At 44.2% G+C, this 25784-nt stretch overlaps 1 protein-coding gene across 3 annotated transcripts in view; it reads left to right on the plus strand.

Moving 5' to 3' along the window:
- Nucleotides 1-25784, plus strand: part of nalcn (sodium leak channel, non-selective) — a 286480-nt gene that overhangs the window by 152085 nt on the left and 108611 nt on the right. For all 3 annotated transcript variants that reach the window (XM_046358989.1, XM_046359008.1, XM_046358998.1), the window contains 2 exons: nt 12187-12324; nt 16516-16590. In XM_046358989.1, the coding sequence (XP_046214945.1) occupies nt 12187-12324; nt 16516-16590 (213 nt within the window). The remainder of the gene's footprint in view (nt 1-12186; nt 12325-16515; nt 16591-25784) is intronic.

The raw sequence follows: 25784 nt of genomic DNA on the forward strand, positions 1-25784 counted from the left end.
ATTCAAGTTTGAGCGAGACGTAGTGCCTTTTCAACCCTCTAGTTGGTCCTCCAAACAAAGTGAATCGAGATGCATACTTTCTTTCGAGTGGTAACCAAAACTCCCATGAAGCTCTGCGATCCAAGTTTGTAGAGTTGCTTCAGGAAAAATGACAGACAAATATACTAGGAGGGAAGCAAATGTAAGTAATTATAACTTCATAACAAATCATGCTTTGCTCAGAATGTTTGTGCAATACATTTCAACGACCAAAAACCACTTCTGGGTCATGAATCGGAAGCTACGCACTTATTTCTCAACCTCCCTGATCTGAAATATTACTTACCTGTTGCTGCTGACCGAGATTTACCACCTGCAATGAAAAAGAGGAAGGGACAGGGGGACTCCAAGCTAGGATGAAAATGCTCCTCTTCCTAATATCTTGATGACTAATGTCCAATCGCTGAAAAAAATACCATCAGTGCAATGCTTCAATCGCAGAGGGACATCAGGGAATGGTTTGCCATCGTTTTTACAGAGACATGACTTACGAACGATACACTCGACTGCTATTCAACCAGACATCGTTTCCATTTTCCGTATGGATCAGACGGCGGTTTCAGATAAGAATGAAGGGATATGTTTCCTCATCAACAATTACTGGTCTACCAAAGTTGAAAACATCTCAAGTTCCTGTTCACTCGACATGGAGTTTCTTTTTTTCTCTGTTTAAAAAAAAAACTTTTACCCCTATTTCTCGAATTTTGTGATCCAATTGGTAGTTACGGTCTTGTCCCACCACTGCAACTCCTCTACGGAGAGATGAAGGTCGAGAGTCATGCGTCCTCCGAAACACAAACCAACCAAGCCGCATTGCTCCTTGACACGCTGCTCACTTAACCTGGAAACCAGCCGCACCAATGTGACAGAGGAAACACCGTCCTGCTGGCGACAGATGTCAGTTTGGCCAAACCTTCCCCTAACCTGTATGTCCCTGGGCCAACTGTGCACCACCCCATGGGTCTCCCGTTCACGGCCCGTTCACGGCCGAAGTCTTCAGTTGTGTTATGCGGACTGTGTCAATGTGCATTCCAAAAGAATTTCACTCCTATTGATAAAACTAACACAAATGTATGGTTGTATTGGACATGTGAGACATACACTTCTATTTTTCTGTTCCATTTTCTGGATGATTCCAACTGTGTATCTCTCTTAGTTGGACAGGATGTCAACCCTGATAACACGGTCTTGAACCCATTAGATATTAATGAAGCGAACGATAAATATAATGATTGTGTTGATCTAGATTCTAATTTCCTGAGATTTACCAGAGATGAGTCTATCACTTGCGATTACCACAATGTCAAGCAATTTAACAACCTGTATAGCAGTTTATCTAATTTTAACACGGAACCCAAACCGGCTGCACGTGTGTGCCATCGTGCGCCAACGTACATACATTTATTTTGGTTACCTGCTTCTATAAACCAATGAGGAGATGGGAGAGATAGGACTTGCAGCGCGATCTGCGTCACAAATAGAACTGACTTCTATTTTAGCCCTTGGCAACGAAGACGCTCGTTGGCGCACGCGAGCAGTGTGGGTGCAATAATTGAAAAATATAGATTTCTTTATTGTAGTAGGCTAACCTTCACATTAAAGACGGAAGATACTGTATGTGTCATGAAATGCAGCTGAAGTAACATAGCTAACTCTTTCATTGCGTATAGTGTACAATGCCTACAATGCCATCAGAAAGTATTAATAACCCTGGACAAATTCCATGTTTTGTTGTTTTACGGCCTGAATTCAAAATCGATTAAATATGATAGAAAATAACCCATCTACGCACAATACATCCTGACAATGTGAATTTTTTAAATGTTTGCACATTTATTGACATTTTAATTACAGTAATACCTCATTTACGTAAGTATTCACACCCCTGTGTCAATACGTTATATTACATTTACATTTAAGTCATTTAGCAGACGCTCTTATCCAGAGCGACTTACAAATTGGTGCATTCACCTTATGACGTCAGTGGAACAGTCACTTTACAATAGTGCATCTAAATCTTAAGGGGGGGGGGGTGAGAGGGATTACTTATCCTATCCTAGGTATTCCTTAAAGAGGTGGGGTTTCAGGTGTCTCCGGAAGGTGGTGATTGACTCCGCTGTCCTGGCGTCGTGAGGGAGTTTGTTCCACCATTGGGGGGGCCAGAGCAGCGAACAGTTTTGACTGGGCTGAACGGGAGCTGTACTTACTCAGTGGTAGGGAGGCGAGCAGGCCAGAGGTGGATGAACACAGTGCCCTTGTTTGGGTGTAGGGCCTGATCAGAGCCTGGAGGTACTGAGGTGCCGTTCCCCTCACAGCTCCGTAGGCAAGCACCATGGTCTTGTAGCGGATGCGAGCTTCAACTGGAAGCCAGTGGAGAGAACGGAGGAGCGGGGCGATGTGAGAGAACTTGGGAAGGTTGAACACCAGACGGGTTGCGGCGTTCTGGATGAGTTGAAGGGGTTTAATGGCACAGGCAGGGAGCCCAGCCAACAGCGAGTTGCAGTAATCCAGACGGGAGATGACAAGTGCCTGGATTAGGACCTGCGCCGCTTCCTGTGTGAGGCAGGGTCGTACTCTGCGGATGTTGTAGAGCATGAACCTACAGGAACGGGCCACCGCCTTGATGTTGGTTGAGAACGACAGGGTGTTGTCCAGGATCACGCCAAGGTTCTTGGCGCTCTGGGAGGAGGACACAATGGAGTTGTCAACCGTGATGGCGAGATCATGGAACGGGCAGTCCTTCCCCGGGAGGAAGAGCAGCTCCGTCTTGCCGAGGTTCAGCTTGAGGTGGTGATCCGTCATCCACACTGATATGTCTGCCAGACATGCAGAGATGCGATTCGCCACCTGGTCATCAGAAGGGGGAAAGGAGAAGATTAATTGTGTGTCGTCTGCATAGCAATGATAGGAGAGACCATGTGAGGTTATGACAGAGCCAAGTGACTTGGTGTATAGCGAGAATAGGAGAGGGCCAAGAACAGAGCCCTGGGGGACACCAGTGGTGAGAGCGCGTGGTGAGGAGACAGATTCTCGCCACGCCACCTGGTAGGAGCGACCTGTCAGGTAGGACGCAATCCAAGCGTGGGCCGCGCCGGAGATGCCCAACTCGGAGAGGGTGGAGAGGAGGATCTGATGGTTCACAGTATCGAAGGCAGCCGATAGATCTAGAAGGATGAGAGCATAGGAGAGAGAGTTAGCTTTAGCAGTGCGGAGCGCCTCCGTGATACAGAGGAGAGCAGTCTCAGTTGAATGACTAGTCTTGAAACCTGACTGATTTGGATCAAGAAGGTCATTCAGAGAGAGATAGCGGGAGAGCTGGCCAAGGACGGCACGTTCAAGAGTTTTGGAGAGAAAAGAAAGAAGGGATACTGGTCTGTAATTGTTGACATCGGAGGGATCGAGTGTAGGTTTTTTCAGAAGGGGTGCAACTCTCGCTCTCTTGAAGACGGAAGGGACGTAGCCAGCGGTCAGGGATGAGTTGATGAGCGAGGTGAGGTAAGGGAGAAGGTCTCCGGAAATGGTCTGGAGAAGAGAGGAGGGGATAGGGTCAAGCGGGCAGGTTGTTGGGCGGCCGGCCGTCACAAGACGCGAGATTTCATCTGGAGAGAGAGGGGAGAAAGAGGTCAGAGCACAGGGTAGGGCAGTGTGAGCAGAACCAGCGGTGTCGTTTGACTTAGCAAACGAGGATCGGATGTCGTCGACCTTCTTTTCAAAATGGTTGACGAAGTCATCTGCAGAGAGGGAGGAGGGGGGGGAGGGGGAGGAGGATTCAGGAGGGAGGAGAAGGTGGCAAAGAGCTTCCTAGGGTTAGAGGCAGATGCTTGGAATTTAGCGTGGTAGAAAGTGGCTTTAGCAGCAGAGACAGAGGAGGAAAATGTAGAGAGGAGGGAGTGAAAGGATGCCACGGAGCGGGAGGGGAGGACCGAGCCGGCCTGGAGGATAGGGGACATAGAGAGTCTAAGGATGCAGAGAGGGAGGAGAGGAGGGTTGAGGAGGCAGAATCAGGAGATAGGTTGGAGAAGGTTTGAGCGGAGGGAAGAGATGATAGGATGGAAGAGGAGAGAGTAGCGGGGGAGAGAGAGCGAAGGTTGGGACGGCGCGATACAATCCGAGTAGGGGCAGTGTGGGAGGTGTTGGATGAGAGCGAGAGGGAAAAGGATACAAGGTAGTGGTCGGAGACTTGGAGGGGAGTTGCAATGAGGTTAGTGGAAGAACAGCATCTAGTAAAGATGAGGTCGAGCGTATTGCCTGCCTTGTGAGTAGGGGGGGAAGGTGAGAGGGTGAGGTCAAAAGAGGAGAGGAGTGGAAAGAAGGAGGCAGAGAGGAAAGAGTCAAAGGTAGACGTGGGGAGGTTAAAGTCGCCCAGAACTGTGAGAGGTGAGCCGTCCTCAGGAAAGGAGCTTATCAAGGCATCAAGGTCATTGATGAACTCTCCGAGGGAACCTGGAGGGCGATAAATGGTAAGGATGTTAAGCTTGAAAGGGCTGGTAACTGTGACAGCATGGAATTCAAAGGAGGCGATAGACAGATGGGTAAGGGGAGAAAGAGAGAATGACCACTTGGGAGAGATGAGGATCCCGGTGCCACCACCCCGCTGACCAGAAGCTCTCGGGGTGTGCGAGAACACGTGGGCGGACGAAGAGAGAGCAGTAGGAGTAGCAGTGTTGTCTGTGGTGATCCATGTTTCCGTCAGTGCCAAGAAGTCAAGGGACTGGAGGGAGGCATAGCCTGAGATGAACTCTGCCTTGTTGACCGCAGATTGGCAGTTCCAGAGGCTACCGGAGACCTGGAACTCCACGTGGGTCGTGCGCGCTGGGACCACCAGAGTAGGGTGGCCGCGGCCACGCGGTGTGGAGCGTTTGTATGGTCTGTGCAGAGAGGAGAGAACAGGGATAAACAGACACATAGTTGACAGGCTACAGAAGAGGCTACGCTAATGCAAAGGAGATTGGAATGACAAGTGGACTACACGTCTCGAATGTTCAGAAAGTTAAGCTACGTAGCAAGAATCTTATTGACTAAAATGATTAAAATGATACAGTACTGCTGAAGTAGGCTAGCTGGCAGTGGGTGCGTTGTTGACACTACACTAATCAAGTCATTCCGTTGAGTGTAATAGTTTCTGCAGTGTTGCTATTCGGGGGCTAGCTGGCTAGCTAGCAGTGTTGTTTACGTTACGTTGCGTTAAAAGAACGACAATAGCTGGCTAGCGAACCTAGAAAATCGCTCTAGACTACACAATTATCTTTGATACAAAGACGGCTATGTAGCTAGCTACGATCAAACAAATCAAACCGTTGTACTGTAATGAAATGAAGTGAAAATGTGATACTACCTGTGAATGCGACCGGGTTGTTGAGTTCTATTCAGAAGACGTTGGCTAGCGTTGGCTAGCTAGCAGAGTCTCCTACGTTAAGGACGACAAATAGCTGGCTAGCTAACCTCGGTAAATTAAGATAATCACTCTAAGACTACACACTCTAAACCTAAACAACACAATTATCTTGGATACGAAGACAGCAAAGACAGCTATGTAGCTAGCTAACACTACACTAATCAAGTCGTTCAGTTGAGTGTAATAGTTTCTCCAGTGCAGCTAATCAGTGGACGTTAGCTAGCTGGCTAGTGAAGACTACGTTAGGACGGCGAAATACGATAATTACGCAAATATCTTTGATACAAAGACGGCTATGTAGCTAGCTGAGAAGAAATTGCTAAGATTAGACAAATCAAACCGTTGTGCTATAATGAAATATAATGAAATGTAATGAAAAAGTTATACTACCCGCGGGAGCGAAGTGCCGATGCGACCACTCGCTCCAACCCGGAAGTTGCTTTCCAACAGACAGTTGGAAGCAATTACAGCTTTGAGTCTTTCTTGGTAAGTCTGTAAGAGCTTTGCACACCTGGATTGTACAATATTTGCACATTCTTGGTTGGCTGTTGATCATTGCTAGACAGTCATTTTCAGTTCTTGCCAAATATTTCCAAGCCAATTTAAGTCAAAACTGTAACTAGGCCGCTCAGGAACATTCAGTGTTGTCTTGGTAAGTAGCTCCAGTGTATAATTGGCCTTGTGTTTTAGGTTATTGTCCTGCTGAAAGCTGAATGTGTCTTCCACTGTCTGTTGGAAAGCAGACTGAACCAGGTTTTCCTCCACGATTTTTGCTTGTGCTTAACTCTATTCCGTTACTTTATATCCTAAAAAGTATTTGCCGATGACAAGTATACCCATAACATTATGCAGCCACCACAATGCTTGAAAATATGAAGACTGGTACTAATTGATGTGTTGTGTTGGATATGCCCCAAACATAACACTTTCAATTCAGGAATTTTTCTGTTGTTGTTGTGTGCCTTATGTAAACAGGATGCATGTTTTGGAATATTTATATTATGTACAGGCTTCCTTTCACTGTCATTTAGGTTAGTATTGTGGATTAACTACAATGCTGTTGATCGAGGGCCTAGAGAGCTACCCTGTAGTACACCACACTTTACAGTTTTACATTAGATAACCTTGCATTAAAGAGTTCTATTGGATAGATAGCTCTGAATCCACGATATAGCAGAGGTTGAAAAGCCATAAGACACAGTTGAAGTCGGAAGTTTACATACACTTAGGTTGGAGTCATTAAAAGTAGTTTTTCAACCACTTCACAAATGTTGTGTAAACAAACTAGTTTTGGCAAGTCGGTTAGGACATCTACTTTGCGCATGACACAAGTCATTTTTCCAACAATTGTTTATAGACAGATTATTTCCTTATAATTTCCTTATAATTCACTGTATCACAATTCCAGTGGGTCAGAAATGTACATACACTAAGTTGACTGTGCCTTTAAACAACTTGGAAAATTCCAGAAAATGATGTCATGGCTTTAGAAGCTTCTGATAGGCTAATTGACATAATTTGAATCAATTGGAGGTTTATTTGTGGATGTAGTTCAAAGCCTACATTCCAACCCAGTGCCTCTTTTCTTGACATCATAGGAAAATCAAATGAAATCTGCCAAGACCTCAGAAAAAGAAATTGACGACCTCCACAATTCTGGTTCATCCTTGGGAGCAATTTCCAAATGCCTGAAGGTACCACGTTCATCTGTACAAACAATAATACGCAAGTATAAACACCATGGTTGCAAATGGGTCTTCCAAATGGATAATGACCCCAAGCATACTTCCAAAGTCGTGGTAAAATGGCTTTAGGACAACAAAGTCAAGGTATTGGAGTGGCCATCACAAGGCCCTGACCTCAATCCAATAGAAAATTTGTGGGCAGAACTGAAAAAGCGTGTGCGAGCAAGGAGGCCTACAAACCTGACTCAGTTTCACCAGGTCTGTCAGGATTTTAAATGTATTTGGCTAAGGTGTATGTAAACTTCCGACTTCAACTGTACATTTTCTCAACAACAGGTTATGGTCAATCATTTCACAGACTGATCCGAAATCTAACAGTACACCTCCCACAATCCATCTTCAATTTCTTCGAGATCATTTCCCTCACTTTGTCCTCAGACTGTCCAGGTCCAATGTGGAGATTCTGCATTTCCGTCTGCATCGATGTTGTTCTGCCTCGATTGTCCCTCAAAATAATCAAATTTCTTTGTCATTGTTATCATGCATTCACATACAGAACTGATGTACTCTCTCAATGACTTACAGAATGCTGTCATCTTTCTGTGATCATGTTTAAACTCATTGAGCTGACCCTGGGAGATCTGCAAGCTGTTCTTCAGGCCCTGCATCTGTCTGGTCAGGTCATCTATCAAATCAAATGTATTTATATAGCTCTTCTTACATTAGCTGATATCTCAAAGTGCTGTACAGAAACCTAGCCTAAAACCCCAAACAGCAAGCAATGCAGGTGTAGAAGCACGGTGGCTAGGAAAAACTAGGCCAAAACCTAGGAAGAGACCTATAGAGGAACCAGGCTATGAGCGGTGGCCGGTCTTCTTCTGGCTGTGCCGGGTGGAAATTATAACAGAACATGGCCAAGATGTTCAAATGTTCATAAATGACCAGCATGTTCAAATAATAATAATCACAGTAGTTGTCGAGGGTGCAACAGGTCAGCACCTCAGGAGTAAATGTTAGTTGGCTTTTCATAGCTGATCATTGAGAGTATCTCTACCGCTCCTGCTGTCTCTAGAGAGTTGAAAACAGCAGGTCTGGGACAGGTAGCATGTCCGGTGAACAGGTCAGTGTTCCATAGACGCAGGCAGAACAGTTGAAACTGGAGCAGCAGCACGGCCAGGTGGACTGGGGACAGCAAGGAGTCATCATGCCAGGTAGTCCTGAGGCATGGTCCTAGGGCCCAGGACCTTCGAGAGAGAGAAATAAAGAAAGAAAGATAGATAGAATTAGAGAGAGCATACTTAAATTCACACAGGACACCAAATAAGACAGGAGAAATACTCCAGATATAACAGACTGACCCTAGCTCCCCAACACATAAACTACTGCAGCATAAATACTGGAGGCTGGGACAGGAGGGGTCAGGAGACACTGTGGCCCCATCCGATGATACCCCCAGACAGGGTCAAACAGGCAGGATATAACCCCACCCACTTTGCCAAAGCACAGCCCCCACACCACTAGAGGGATATCTCCAACCACCAACTTACCATTCTGAGACAAGGCCGAGTATAGCCCTCAAAGATCTCCACCACGGCACAACCCACCAACCCAGACAGGAAGACCACGTCAGTGATGCACCCCTCCTAGGGACGGCTTTGAAGAGCACCAGTAAGCCAGTGACTCAGCCCCTGTAATAGGGTTAGAGGCAGAGAATCCCAGTGGGGAGAGGGGAGCCAGCCAGGCAGAGACAGCAAGGGCGGTTTGTTGCTCCAGTGCCTTTCCGTTCACCTTCAGACTCCTGGGCCAGACTACACTCATCATATATTCAATAAAGACTTAAAGGTTGAGACCGAGTTTGCGTCTCTCACATGGGTAGGCAGACCATTCCATAAAAATGGAGGTCTATAGGAGAAAGCCCTGCCTCCAGCTGTTTGCTTTAAAATTCTAGGGACAATTAGGAGGCCTGCATCTTGTGACCGTAGCGTACGTGTAGGTATCAAATCAGAAAGATAGGTAGGAGCAAGCCCATGTAAATGCTTTGTAGGTTAGCAGTAAGACTTTGAAATCAGCCCTTGTGTCACGTCCTGACCTTAGTTCCTTTTTTATGTCTCTATTTTGGTTTGGTCAGGCCGTGAGTTAGGGTGGGCATTCTATGTTTTTCATTCTATGTTTTGTTCTGTGTGTTCTATTTCTATGTGTTTGGCCTGGTATGGTTCCCAAACAGAGGCAGCTGTCAATCGTTGTCTCTGATTGAGAATCATACGTAGCCTGTTCCCACCTGTGTTTGTGGGTAGTTGCTTTCTGTTTTGTGTTTTTCACCTTACAGGACTGTTTCGTGTCATTCACTGTCTTTGTTTTTTTTTGTCATTCAATTAATTTACTAGTTTTACAATAAGCCCTCAAGGCACAGGGGAACAGTTGACCTTCATCTGACCTACAAACAGACTGGGAATGGACATGGGGCCAAGTCTACAAAGTCATAGCGCCCTTTGGGGTCTGTGTCAGACACACAAATATATACATGCAGGCATTCACGGACACATCCACACGCACATGCACACAAGTACACACGCACACTAGTGATGCACACGTTAATTCATAACTCACATTCCCCGCGGTTATATCTGTAAGGCGGGCAGGTTTAGGGTCATGAAATATTGTGTGGATGAAGGGCGGGTGGGTGGCTGGCGGGCGGGTTGAATAAAGAAAAAAATGCTTTAAATTGTTATGCAGTTCATATCTATAGGCTACATTGAGGCTTTTACCTGGCTTTGGTGTGTAGTGTAAGCATACGCTTTAGGGCCTAACTGTAGCATGCCAAATACACAGCAATTGCCAAATGCTTTTTGGAACTTGGGCAGATAAAGTTAACGTGTATCCACTCAGGAAAAATGGACAGTGCCAGAGTTTAATTGAATAAGAGAAAAACTGCTAAATGGAGAGTTGAAAGGGGGGGGGCAGAACAGTAGTCTAATGTTTGGGAAAGATTTGGTGAAAGGGATGATACGCTACATGACCGAAGGTATGTGGAAACCTGCTCGTCGAACATCTAAATCCAAAATGACTACTTCTACTAAATTTTGGAACATCGCCGCGGGGACTTGCTTCCATTCAGCCACGAGCATTAGTGAGGTCGGGCACTGATGTTGGGCGATTAGGCCCGGATCACAGTTGTCATTCCAATTCATCCCAAAGGTGTTGGATGGGGTTGAGGTCAGGGCTCTTAGCAGGGCAGTCAAGTTCTTCCACACTAATCTTGACAAACCATTTCTGTTGGACCTCGCTTTGTTCACATTGTCTTGCTGGAACAGGAAAGGGCCTTCCCCAAACTGTTGCCACAAAGTTGGATGCACAGAATCCTCTAGCATGTCATTGTATGCCGTAGCGTTAAAATGTCCGTCCCTTCACTGGAACTAAGGTGCTTAGCCCGAACCATGAAAAACAGCCCTAGAACATTTTTCCTCCTCCACAAAACGTTCAAGTTGGCACTATATGCGTTGGGGCAGGTAGTGTTCTCTTGGCATCCGACAAACTCAGATTTGTCCGTCGGATTGCCAGATGGTGAAGGGTGATTCATCATGCCAGAGAACGTGTTTCCACTGCTACAGAGTCCAATGATGTGGCGAGCTTTACACCACTCAAGCCAACGCTTGACGCAATTGCGCATGGTGATCTTAGGCTTGTGTGCGTCTGCTCGGCAATGAAGCTCCCGACAAATAGTTGTTGTGCTGACGTTTCTTCCGGAGGCAGTTTGGAACTTGGTAGTGAGTATTGCAACAAAGGACAGTTTTTTTCACTCTTCTTTTGCTCGGCGGTCATGTTCTGTGTGCTTATGTGGCCTACCGCTTCACGGCCGAGCCGTTGTTTCTCCTAGACGTTTCCACTTCACAATAACAGCACTTACAGTTTACCGGGGAAGCTCTAGCAGGGCATTGACGAACTGGCTAGATGGAAAAGTGGCATCCTATGACAGTGTCATGTTGAAAGTCACTGAGGTCTTCAGTAAGGCCATTCTTCTGCCAATGTTTGTCTACTGTGTGCTCGATTTTATATATCTGTCAGCAACGGGTGTGGCTGAAATAGCCAAATTCATTAAGTTGAAGTGATGTCCACATATTTTTGTATATATAGTTTAGCATCAGCTCTGTTATGAGTGATGTTTGTGAGGCTCTATAAAAATGTGACAGTCACAAGACGGGCACTTCAAAATTGTACGTCAAGGGAGCTGTAGGCCTACTGTTCAGATGAGTTAAATGGAACTGAAATCTGGACACTGACTGTAGGTCTATAACCTCTCACATACCCTAATACATAATATTAACTCCTGCAGAATTAAGCAGCATCTTGAGAATAAATGCGTGGTTAGGGAGCGTCTTTTCTTTGCGAGAGAAGCATATATGAAAGGGAAAACAAACTTTACCGAAGCATTCATTTTGTTGAAGCATTCATTCTAGGGCAACAAGTAATGACAGAAGAGAAGCTGCATGTATAAGTTGTCTAACAAATTGCCTACCAAAATGTCAGAAATTATAACCAGACACATAGGATTATCTAAAGGCCTGTCAAGAATTTGCTCTTCCATCACTGACTGTACAGCGCATTTTCTATATTTGAGGGTTAGGGTCGGGACTCACATTTTCACTTCATCACATGCAGTCGGGCGCATCCCTAACACACACACACACACACACACACACACACACACACACACACACACACACACACACACACACACACACACACACACACACACACACACACACACACACACACACACACACACACACACACACAGCTTAATGGTTCATGCTCCAGCTACTCTCCATCTGCCATGGCTCATTCTATAGCAGAAGTGTGTGTGTGACATGTCCATGTATCTGTCTGTCCCTGTTGCAGAAACATGTTAAAAATGTCAATGATCTTTCTCATATCCGCCTCTTTTTCAGGCCTCGATGTCCTGAGGCAATCTCTCGCTCTCTCTCTGTCAGTCTCTTTTTCTCCTACTGTTATCCATTGTATTATACTGTAGGGTGATGGACTGTAATGGAATATCCCTCCCTCCCGCAGGCATTCATGTCTATGTTCCAGATCTTAACCCAGGAGGGTTGGGTGGATGTGATGGACCAAACTCTTGTGGCTGTTGGTCAAATGTGGGCTCCTGTAGTGGCGATCTACTTCATCCTCTACCATCTGTTTGCTACTCTGGTAAGGGCTCTGTCTGCACAGTGTGTAGATCATAATATATACCATTAGGCAGACACTTTTATTCAGTAACATAGTCAGTGCATACCATAGAATGGATCGATCTAATTGTGCATCTGATCCCTGTGGGAATTACACCCACAACCTATAGACCATTTTGAATTTGTATTGGCCTCAGGGCACCATTGTAAATGAGACCCTGGTCTAAGGGTTGTTACCTGACGAAGGCTATTGTAATGTTTCACAGTATTTGTGGAGGAAGGAAAGATGGAAGCACAAGAGCAGAATACCATTCTGCTGGCTTGCTTTCTTTTAATGAGTCTCTCCACAGCATCACAAAGGATAAGTCTGACCTTATTCAATGTATTGATAAGGCCTCGTCTCTATACAACCTTAACCTCGTAGTGGAATATGCCTTTGCTACGGTGGATTGAAAGATTTCTCCACTTGCTCACAATCTCATGGTGTAATATAGTATGTCGAGAGACGTTGTTTGAATATGTAAATAAACATTGATCTGACAAAGGAGTAGACAATCCACACTTGTGGATTCAAACCTAACAGCCATTTACATATTTTTTTTTTTTAATATGTGTATTCACATTTATTTTGAAGTATATTTTTTCATTTTAATATTTTAAACAATATTAGCTTAGTGTTTGAATCAGATGCATTTTTATTGAGCTACATTTCCAAATCCAATCAAAAATAATAATGGCCAAAGGCTATGAGACAAGGATAGATTGCATGTGTGCTACATTTTTATTCAGTCTATGATAATGACAAATCATGTTAATACATTTAGGAACCACATGCAATGAAATGGTGCTCGCCCACCATGACTACATGTAAAGTTCTGGGAGATTAGTCGAGTCCCAATCCTCATCAAACCCTCTGTCTTTTCTGATTGGTTCCCTGAGACTGAGAACCTCCTGGGCAAAGAGCTGATTCCTGTGTCCTCTTCCTGGCAACCCTTGTCACACTGTCCCTATCCTCATCTGAGCTGGTAAAAATACAATAACAATAAGTTTAATTTTAAAGTCAACCAAGGACACTGTAGCCTAAATAAGAAAAAAAATGTAAGCACAAACCAAACATGAAATACTAGATTAAAAACAGAGCCAAATATGGAATACCTCTTCAGTTTCATCCAGAATATGAAACTACTGGGATCAAGCTTCCTCATCCACTTACAGGGGACCCATGTTGGCATGATAGGGACAAGGAAACTGTCCTCCGATTCTCTCTTCCTCTTGGAGGACACTCCCTCTTGACTGAAAGCCTCCCGGGCAACCAGAAGTGAATGATTCTGTGACTCTTTTTTGAGACACTTAGGCTCAGAGGTGTTCTCCTCTGATCTCCCGCTTGAAGGGTGAGCTCTCTGCCTGGGTGCTGTCTGCTTGAGTCCCTGCTGTTGCTGAATCCATGCTCCTGAACCAGGTTACCCATGTTGGCACCACCACATGGGCACAGCCATTTCCTCTGGTGAGCTTGAGGCTGGAGTTCTGGTGGTTCTCATGGTGCCCCCTCCTACCGTACCTGCTTACCCACTACTTACCTAATTTAGCACCACCTGGTGCCCCAACCAAAATACAGGGGGTGGTCCACCCAGGTCTTACCTAGTGTGCCTAGACAGTGAACATACTACGGGTATATGTATGCCCACGGGCCTCTTGCCTAAGCACTCTCTAGGTGCCTTCCCCTTCCCCCCTGGGAACAAATTAAACAGAATATTAAACAATCCACGTCACAACAAATCTGAGAAAAAAAATGAACTCAGGCCATTAAAGAAGCTCTGACAAAGCAACAAACACAGAACATACCAAAGCTGCTGCTACCAACAACAACTAACATAGTACATACCAACGACCAACATGCTATAGCCAACGACCAACATGCTATAGCCAACAACCTCCTCTCTCAGCAATGATCACAATCAATCTCTCCCCTGAACAACAGAACACTGGCTTTTATAGCTTCAGAAGGCATTGGAAATTGGAGACAGCTGCGTCCTGACGAGGGGGTGGGCTCAGGTCTTCAATTAATAGTGGTCGACCAATCAGCTGCTGGGGGATTTCAGGAAGACATCTCCTGAAACACACTCAAATACACAAACTACAACACAGAAACTGGGGTACGTAACACCTTGATCAAGTTCAAGTTTCAATAAAAATAAAATCTTGTGAGGGGACATCTTGTGTTCATAGGTTCATTCAACCAAAAACAGGACATTTTAAAACATTTACAAAACAAAACTTCAAATAGCACCACTCACACCGGTACCAATAATACAGATTTTTTTCAATCAACATCCCCCTCTGTTTTAAATATGCATTGTGAAATTCTTCTCCGAAGAATAAAAAAGACATGGGTTCAAATCCTTGAACAGAGCTTTCAAATACATTTGCTCGCGCTGTGAGTTTGATTACAATTGAATTTTTCGTTGTTTGGAGTGCCAGATCGGCTGGGCTTGCAGTTTTCAGACTTTTCTATTGGTTAATTTAGCTAGGCGAGGTCAAACGGGCACAAATAACATATTTGATAAGATTTTTCAAGTGTTTGAATCCCAGATCTGGAATAAGGTGTTAGAGATCTCATTCCCCCGGCATCGTGAGACCATCCTGTAAACAGTACATCCTTCAAGGACTTGGATGATGATTCTGCACATTGTAACAAAAATATTGAGCTCGAGGAGTATCATTGATAGAATTTGTCATATCCAAAATAGCATCCATAAAGCTCGCCCCTGCATTCAATTTCCAACTAGACATTTAGTATTTGGTAGCGGCTACTCTTCCTGATGTCTAAACAGTAAACAACACAACAAATAGTATACATAAATACACATGCATAGCACTACATTGACATCACAAGTTAGCTGTTCAGCAGATGCAGCCATCCAGAGCGACCCACAGTTTGTGCATTATCCACAACCAAGTATCACATGCATAATGCAAGACATGATACAATGTCAAATGCAGCACAAAACACATACAAATGTCTCTTTACATTTCAAAATGATAACATTCATGAAGATTGATATGTGTTTGAAGAGTGGAATGTTAGTTTGTCTTATGTGTGGAATGTTGATACATTTGACCCTCATAGACAAAAAGGTAGAAATATATAATATAGGCAATTTAGGAGATGCTTTTATCCAAACCAACTTTGTATGGAATCAAAAACCATCACCCATGGTCAACCATGTTCTACCAAATGAGCCACAAAGCAACATTCTTGTGAGCAGTATAACTCGTTCTGTAGTAGTAGCATGAGCAACTATTTAATGAGCAACTATTTAATGAGTCCTTGTCTGTGGATGTGGATGATTGACATAAAATACAATATGAGATGTTGAGATATGATTCAAATTAAAACTGCCTTATTGGTTAAGGGCTTGTAAGGAAGCGTTTCACTGTAACGTCTACTCTTGTATTCGGTATGTGACAAATACAATTTAATTTGAGTTGAAATGATGTAACTATGTCCAAACAAATTGCCTCTCCCAATGGCATTTATATAATCAGTCAGTCAATCTGTTTTCAGATCAGAAAATGTTAACTCCAATTGTCAATTATGGCTGCAGTTTTGACTTCATCAAACCATGAAAGCACCTACAGTGCATTTCAATAAATGGACACTGAGATGTGTCATACGGGTGGACAAAATGATCCACAACCACCCAGTATGACTCCAATCAGCAGCTGTGTTGATTGCAGACCTGGGTTCATAGGATTTACATTTTTGGGACTGTTCCATTGGTTTCATTTAGCTAGGTAAGCTTAATCAAGTGCAACTAAAGTATGTTAAACCAAAACAAAATACTGTTTGAACCCAGATGTGGTTGATTATGACACTCTGCTTTTGACTGCTAATCAGAGTTGAAGGACTTGAGCGTTGACATTTGAACATTGGGCCTGTGATAGTGGAAGATATGAGATAACAAACCACGGACCGCTTCGGGGGTGACTCAGACACAGCCAGACACAGAGGATGTTTTGAGGAATGAACACAGCACTAATACGAATAAGGAGCTTATTTCATTTTCATTTTCAGAAAAAGCATCTGGCGATGCCATGACACTAACCTCCTAAAAAAATAGCAGTAGTTTGGTGGTTCATTTTCAGCATCTAGGAACATTTCAGATCATTTGAAAATAAGTATTCTCATAAATCCCTTGTGGTTGTGTTGCAGATTCTGCTCAGTCTTTTCGTGGCTGTCATCCTTGATAATCTAGAGTTGGATGAAGACTTGAAGAAACTCAAACAAGTAAGTTCTGGGTTTCTTTTTAGGTTATTGACATGTTGTTCAGACTTTCCCCCGTGTCTAATTGAATCTGGTATTACAATAATAGTTCACCCCAACCCCATTTGTCATGCCTAAGAAGAAGTGATACTGGATTCTAGAGTCAAGCTGAATCTATACAGTTGCCAGACAGAATCCATACAGAGTATTTCCAATTCATTTAGTATTGACACCTGCACATTCCCAATATTGTGAATCAATGGCGCTCAAGCCTTGATCCTTGAACCCTTAGTATCCATCCGGAAACTAAAGCTGGTCTACAGTCCTCCCACTCTCAACATTCCCTACATATGGATCGCCTTTGACTTTATGAACTTTGGAATGGCCCCTGTGTGGTTTGAGCTCCTGTAACCACTGTTGGTCAACATAAGTGTTGGTTCTATTAATTGTTGACTCACACACAAGTTCCATTAATCTGGACTGACCACAGCACTGTACATAACCAGACCTGCTGGACACGGGCCAAAACAGAAGAGCAACAGACAAGATTATTATTATATTTAGTTTTTACTTAACCTTTGCAGTTGTGATTTCCTGTGTGTCTCCTGTGTTTAGTATCACATGACATGACATCACCACTAGTCGAGCGTGAACATATGCCAATGATGTGTATACACCTTTCAGTGTGTGCTCACTTTTTTTTTTACCACTACATAATTGACATTCTCACATTTGAGAGGAGTTCCCTTCTAGCTAAAATATCAATATGTCACATGGTACATCACATGGTCATTGTTTCATTACTTTGATTGTTGTTGCATGGTAATAATTACTATCATGTCAGGCTTCCACAGTGACGTATAACATCTATGGTGGAATATACCGAGATGGAATAGCCTCAGATATTGTCACAATATGTGGGCCAACTTACTAACTGATCTCTCATTTCTCACTCACTGATCTAACTGATCTCTCATTTGTCCACCTTTGTGTGGCTGTTGTGTTCCATCATGACTCATTGGGCAATTAGCATGAAAAAGCAGTGCTGGTGACACACACACACACACACGCTGACAAACACACACAAACAGGGGGACTCATCAGAGCTTGGTTGGTGAACTTTAACAAGGCGTCTCCTGCATCATCTGCAAATGCAGCACTCCACCAGACGAGTATTCACGGAAATGACTTTTCAATGTGGTTAGATTTAGCGTCGTTGGGCACTGATGTTGGGCGATTAGGCCTGGCTTGCAGTCGGCGTTCCAATTCATCCCAAAGGTGTTCGATGGGGTTGAGGTAAGGGATCTGTGACAGCCAGTGAATTTCTTCCCACACCGATCTCGACAAACCATTTCTATATGGACCTTGCTTTGTGCACAGGTGCATTGTCATGCTGAAACAGGAAAGGTCCTTCCCCAAACTGTTACCATAACGTTGGAAGCACAGAATCCTCTAGAATGTCATTGTACGCTGTAGCGTTAAGGTTTCCCTTCACGGGAACTAAGGGCCTAGCCCGAACCATGAAAAACAGCTGCAGCCATTATTCCTCCTCCTCCTCCCCTGCCAAAGCCAGATTTGTCTGTCGAACTGCCAGATGGTGAAGCGGGATTCATCACTCCAGAGAACGCGTTTCCACTGCTCCAGAGTCCAATGGCGGCGAGCTTTACACCACTCCAGCCGACGCTTGCCATTGCGCGTGGGGATCTTAGGCTTGTGTGCAGCTGCTCGGCCATGGAAACCCATTTCATGAAGGTCCTGACGAACAGTTATTGTGCTGACGTTGCTTCCAGAGTCCATTTAGAACGCGGTAGTGAGTGTTGCAACCCAGGACAGACGTGCTACGTGCTATGCACTCGGCGGTCACGTTCTGTAAGCTTGTGTGGCCTACCACTTCGTGGCTGAACCGTTCTTGCTCCTAGACGATTCCACTTCACAATAGCAGCACTTACTGTTGACCAGGGCAGCTCTTGCAGGGCAGATTTGATGGTGCTACGTTGAAAGTGACTGAGCTCTTCAGTAAGGCCATTCTACTGCCAATGTTTGTCTATTGAGATTGCATAGCTGTGTGCTCGATTGTATACACCTGTCAGCAACGGATGTGACTTAAATAGCCGAATCCACACATTTGAAGGTGTGTTCTCATACTTTTCTGTATACAGTGCATTTGGAAAGTACTTCCCCTTTTCCACATATTGTTACGTTACAGCCTTATTCTAAAAGGGATTAAATAAATTGTTTCCCTTATCACACTACACACAATACTCCATAATGACAAAGTGAAAACAGACTGTAATGTATTAAAAGCAAAAAACTGAAATACCTTATTTACTTAAGTATTCACACCCTTTGCTAGGAGACTCAAAATTGAGCTCTGGTGCATCCATTTCCATTGATCATCCATGATATGTTTCTACAACTTGATTGGAGTCTACCTATGGTAAATTTAATTGATTGGAAATTATTTGGAAAGGCACACACCTGTCTATATAAGGTTTCACAGTTGACAGAGCATGTCAGAACAAAAACCATGCCATGAGGTCGAAGGAATTGTCCATAGTTCTCCGCGACAGCATTGAAGGTCCCCAAGAAAACATTGGGCTCCATCATTCTTAAATGGAAGAAGTTTAGAACCACAATGACTCTTCTTAGAGCTGGCCACCTAGCCAAACTGAGCAATTGAGGGAGAAGGGCCTTGGTCAGGGAGCTGACCAAGAACCCACTGGTCAATCTGACAGTGCTCCAGAGTTCCTCTGTGGAGATGGGAGAACCTTCCAAAAGGACAACCATCTTTTCAGCACTCCACCAATCAGGCCTTTATGGTAGAGTGGCCATAAAGTAAAAGGCACACTTGGTGCCTTTTGGAGCAACCTAAAGTACTCTCAGACCATGAGAAACAAGATTATATGGTCTGATGAAACCAATATTGACCTTTTTGGCCTGAATGCCAAGTGTCACGTCTAGAGGAAACCTGGCACCATCCCTACGGTGATGCATGGTGGAGGCGGCATCATGCTGTGGGGAAGTGTTCTAGCGGAAGGAACTGGTCAGGATCGAGGCAAAGATGATCGGAGCAAAGTACAGAGAGATCCTTGATGAAAGGTTGATCTTCCAACAAGACAACAACCCTAAGCACACAGCCAAGACAACGCAGGAGTGGCTTCGGGACACGACTCTGAATGTCCTTGAGTGGCCCAGCCAGAACATCTCTGGAGAGACCTGAAAATAGCAGTACAGCGACGCTCCCAATCCAACCTTACAAAGAGAGAGGATCTGCAGAGAAGAATGGGAGAAACTCCCCTAATACAGTTGTGCGAAGCTTGTAGCGTCAAACCCAAGAAGACTCGAGGCTGTAATCGCTGTCAAGGTGCTTCAACAAAGTACTGAGTAAAGGGTCTGAATACTTATGTAAATGTTGCTGTTTTTAATTATTGCACAAACATTTTTTTTAACTGATTTTGCTCTGTCATTATGGGGTATTATGTGTAGACTGATGAGGGAATAAAAAATAAAAACATTTTTAGAATAAGGCTGTACCTTAACAAAATGTGGAAAAAGTCAAGGTGTCTGAATACTTTTTGAATGCACTGTATAGTGTATTTGTGCATCTAACCTTCACACTCATCATTATTTACGATTCATTCATGATTATCTGTAATCATTGTATCATCCACATTAATGTAAAACTGTTTCGAAACATCTACACACAGAAGTTCATTTGTCCGAATACTTTTGGTCCCCTAAAATGGAAAGACTATTAACAAAAAGTGCTGTAATTTCTAAACATTTCACTTGATATGGATAAATACCCTCACATTAAAGCTGACAGTCTGCACTTTACCCTCATCGTCATATTATTTCAAATCCAATGTGCTGGAGTAAAGAGCCAAAATATCAAATCATCTGTTACTGTCCTAATACTTTTGTTGCTCACTGTATATTTCACTGTTCATTTCATGTGTATGTTTTTGGTGGAGAGCAGCATTTGAATGGATGAATGTGATGTCATGTGTGTTCTTTTCCACTGTGATGCTACCACATCTCAACCAGAAATGTTTCGGATAGACTTTTGGGTATTTCCTTAAACCAATGTCAATCAAATTATCAATCGATCGATCAAACCAATCAATCGAACAAACTATGATTTAAGTGTATATTTCTTTTGTTAGAACTGAATTTTTTTTTTTTACTGAAAAGCCAGTCAAAACTGACAAGCCATATATCAATGATACTTTCCTGGGGAACCTTGACACACAAAGCTCATGCATGCATGATCTTCCCTGGGACATTGTTAATCCTTTCCTTTTCACAGTCTGCCGCGCCCGTAGACAATTGCCATGCTCAAATTAATTGGAAATAATGGAAAAACAAATTGAAGGTGAATAATCTATTCAAAATGTGTATTCATGCAAATCTTTGAACTCAGTATAGGTATTAGAGTTTTTGGATTCAAACTGCCTCTGCAGATATTGGAAAGTGGAGGCAATCACAGGCAGCTTTTGATCTAAGCAGAAGGTCGAAACTTTGATGGAATGATGTTCACAGTTCACGTTGTTCATAATGTCATAGGCGTTTCCATGTGGTTGTGTGTGTGTGTGTGTGTGTGTGTGTGTGTGTGTGTGTGTGTGTGTGTGTGTGTGTGTGTGTGTGTGTGTGTGTGTGTGTGTGTGTGTGTGTGTGTGTGTGTGTGTGTGTGTGTGTGTGTGTGTGTGTGTGTGTGTTTCCCAGTGTGTGTGTGTTTCCCAGTGTGTGTGTGTTTCTCAGAAATGTTAACAGCAAAAAGATTCAAACATGCGATTGTATTTCAATTCCATCTATAAAAACTGCGTGTGTACAGTTGGTTGTGTGAGTGTGGAAATGTAGAATTTGTTAATAATAATAATAATATATGCCATTTAGCAGACGCTTTTATCCAAAGCGACTTACAGTCATGTGTGCATACATTCTACGTATGGGTGGTCCCGTGGATCGAACCCACTACCCTGGCGTTACAAGCGCCATGCTCTACCAACTGAGCTACAGTTCATGTGGTACAGAGTTCATGTTAACAACGGTAGATTGAGAACATTATTACATCGACATTTCCATCCAAGAGCCTTGATATATTGCTCAGTAAGGACTCATGTATAGGACTCTCTCTTTGAAATATGCCTACCTGTCTTTAGCTATCTCTTTATGATGTCCTGTAGTTAGAAACATAGTGAGTTAAGTCATGATACTTAAATGATTCAAGCAAGTCCTGATACGCAAATGATTTAAGCGAGTCACGATACACTATATATACAAAAGTACCTTCAGATTATTAGATTCGTCTATTTCATCCCATTGCTGACAGTATAACATCGAGCACACAGCCATGCAAACTCCATGACCAAACATTGGCAGTAGAATGGCCTTACTGAAGAGCTCAGTGACTTTTAATTTAACCTTTCTAACAAGGTTGTCAACATGTCGACCCTGCTAGAGCTGCCCCAGTCCACTGTACGTGCTGTTATTATGAAGTGGGAATGTCTATGAGCAACAACGGCTCAGCTGCGAAGTGGTAGGCCCCACAAGCTTACAGAGCGGGACCAAGTTCTAAAGCAGGAGCACACAAGCCTAAGATTACCATCAAGCGTCGGCTGGAGGGGTGTAACGCTTGCTGCCATTGGACCCTGCATCAGTGGAAATGCAAATGCATAGTGCCAACTGTAACGTTTGGTTGAGGAGGAATAATGGTCTGGGGCTGTTTTTCATGTTTCGGGCCCCTTAGCTCCAATGAAGGGAAGCGCTACAGCATACAATGACGTTCTAGACAATGCTGTCCTTCAGTTTAGGGAAGGTCCTTTCCTGTTTCAGCATGACAATGCCACCATGCATAAAGCAAGGTCCATACAGAAATTGTTTGTCGAGATCGGTGTCGAAGAACTTGACTGGCCTGCACAGAGCCTTGACCTCATCCCCATCCAACACCTTTGCGATTAATTGGAACGCTGACTGTGGGCCTAATCCCCCATCAGTGCCCGACCTTACTAATCCTTACTAATGCTGTTGTGGCTGAATGGGAAGCAAGTCCCTGCGGCAATGCTCCAACATCTAGTTGAAAGCCTTCCCAGACGAGTGGAAGCTGTTATAGCAGCAAAGGAAGGACCAACTCCATATTATATGCCACACATGTGGTGGATGTGGTGGATGGATTATCTTGGCAAGTGAGAAATTATCACTAACAAGACTGTAACAGGACTGTAAACAAATTTGTACACACATTTAACATAACATTTAACATTTAAGTAATTTAGCAGACGCTCTTATCCAGAGCGACTTACACATTGGTGCATTCACCTTATGACATCCAGTGGAACAGCCACTTTACAATAGTGCATCTAAATATTTTAAGGGGGGGGTGAGAAGGATTACTTTATCCTATCCTAAGTATTCCTTAAAGAGGTGGGGTTTCAGGTGTCTCCGGAAGGTGGTGATTGACTCCGCTGTCCTGGCGTCGTGAGGGAGTTTGTTCCACCATTGGGGAGCCAGAGCAGCGAACAGTTTTGACTGGGCTGAGCGGGAACTGTACTTCCTCAGTGGTAGGGAGACGAGCAGGCCAGAGGTGGATGAACGCAGTGCCCTTATTTGGGTGTAGGGCCTGATCAGAGCCTGGAGGTACTGAGGTGCCGTTCCCCTCACAGCTCCGTAGGCAAGCACCATGGTCTTGTAGCGGATGCGAGCTTCAACTGGAAGCCAGTGGAGAGAGCGGAGGAGCGGGGTGACGTGAGAGAACTTGGGAAGGTTGAACACTAGACGGGCTGCGGCGTTCTGGATGAGTTGTAGGGGTTTAATGGCACAGGCAGGGAGCCCAGCCAACAGCGAGTTGCAGTAATCCAGACGGGAGATGACAAGTGCCTGGATTAGGACCTGCGCCGCTTCCTGTGTGAGGCAGGGTCGTACTCTGCGGATGTTGTAGAGCATGAACCTACAGGAACGTGCCACCGTCTTGATGTTAGTTGAGAACGACAGGGTGTTGTCCAGGATCACGCCAAGGTTCTTAGCGCTCTGGGAGGAGGACACAATGGAGTTGTCAACCGTGATGGCGAGATCATGGAACGGGCAGTCCTTCCCCGGGAGGAAGAGCAGCTCCGTCTTGCCGAAGTTCAGCTTGAGGTGGTGATCCGTCATCCACACTGATATGTCTGCCAGACATGCAGAGATGCGATTCGCCACCTGGTCATCAGAAGGGGGAAAGGAGAAGATTAATTGTGTGTCGTCTGCATAGCAATGATAGGAGAGACCATGTGAGGTTATGACAGAGCCAAGTGACTTGGTGTATAGCGAGAATAGGAGAGGGCCTAGAACAGAGCCCTGGGGGACACCAGTGGTGAGAGCGCGTGGTGAGGAGACAGATTCTCGCCACGCCACCTGGTAGGAGCGACCTGTCAGGTAGGACGCAATCCAAGCGTGGGCCGCGCCAGAGATGCCCAACTCTGAGAGGGTGGAGAGGAGGATCTGATGGTTCACAGTATCGAAGGCAGCCGATAGGTCTAGAAGGATGAGAGCAGAGGAGAGAGAGTTAGCTTTAGCGGTGCGGAGCGCCTCCGTGATACAGAGAAGAGCAGTCTCAGTTGAATGACTAGTCTTGAAACCTGACTGATTTGGATCAAGAAGGTCATTCTGAGAGAGATAGCGGGAGAGCTGACCAAGGACGGCATGTTCAAGAGTTTTGGAGAGAAAAGAAAGAAGGGATACTGGTCTGTAGTTGTTAACATCGGAGGGATCGAGTGTAGGTTTTTTCAGAAGGGGTGCAACTCTCGCTCTCTTGAAGACGGAAGGGACGTAGCCAGCGGTCAGGGATAAGTTGATGAGCGAGGTGAGGTAAGGGAGAAGGTCTCCGGAAATGGTCTGGAGAAGAGAGGAGGGGATAGGGTCGAGCGGGCAGGTTGTTGGGCGGCCGGCCGTCACAAGACGCGAGATTTCATCTGGAGAGAGAGGGGAGAAAGAGGTCAGAGCACAGGGTAGGGCAGTGTGAGCAGAACCAGCAGTGTCGTTTGACTTAGCAAACGAGGATCGGATGTCGTCGACCTTCTTTTCAAAATGGTTGACGAAGTCATCTGCAGAGAGGGAGGAGGGGGGGGGAAGGGGAGGAGGATTCACACCATTTTAGAGATCATTTTTTTTCATGCGTATGGAACATTTCTGGGATATTTTATTTAAACTCATTAAACATGGGACCAACACTTTACAAGTTGCGGTTATAATTTTGTTCAGTTTAAAAATATATATATATATATATATTATTTTACCCCTTTTTCTCCACAATTTTGTTGTATCGAATTGGTAGTTACAGTCCTGTCTAGAGGTCGACCGATTATGATTTTTCAACGGCGATACCGATTATTGAAATAACAAAACAAAAACAGATGCCGATTAATCGGCCAATTTTTATATACAGTTGAAGTCGGAAAGTTTACATACATTTAAACTCAGTTTTTCACAATTCCTGATATTTAATCAGAGTAAAACAATCCCTGTTTTAGGTCAGTTAGGATCACCACTTTATTTTAAGCATGTGAAATGTCAGAATAATAGTAGACAGAATGATTTATTTCAGCTTTTATTTATTTCATCACATTCCCAGTGGGTCAGAAGTTTACATACACTCAATTGGTATTTGGTAACGTTGCTTGCTTGGGTCAAATGTTTTGGAAAACCTTCCACAAGCTCCCCACAATAGGTTTGGTGAATTTTGGCCCTTTCCTACTGACAGCGCTGGTAGAAAATAGTCCAGTTTGTAGGCCTCCTTTTTCAGTTCTGCCTACAAATGTTCAATAGGATTGAGGTCAGGGCTTTGTGATGGCCACTGCAATACCTTGACTTTGTTGTCCTTTATGAGGTATTGGCTGATTTCTTTCGATTTTTCCATGATGTCAAGCAAAGAGGCACTGCATTTGAAGGTAGTCCTTGAAATACATCCACAGGTACACCTCCAATTGACTCAAATGATGTTAATCAGAAGCTTCTAAAGCCATGACCTCATTTTCTGGAATTTTCCAAGCTGTTTAAATGCACAGTCAAGTTAGTGTATGTAAACTTTTGACTTACTTGAATTTTGATACACTGCATGGTAAGTAAAATAATCTGCCTGTAAACAATTGTTGGAAAAATTACATGTGTCATGCACAAAGTAGATGTCCGAACCGACTTTCCAAAACTTTAGTTTCTTAACAAGAAATGTGTGGAGTAGTTTAAAA

This window comes from Oncorhynchus gorbuscha, linkage group LG01 (assembly GCF_021184085.1).
Source record: "Oncorhynchus gorbuscha isolate QuinsamMale2020 ecotype Even-year linkage group LG01, OgorEven_v1.0, whole genome shotgun sequence".
Taxonomy (NCBI): domain Eukaryota; kingdom Metazoa; phylum Chordata; class Actinopteri; order Salmoniformes; family Salmonidae; genus Oncorhynchus; species Oncorhynchus gorbuscha.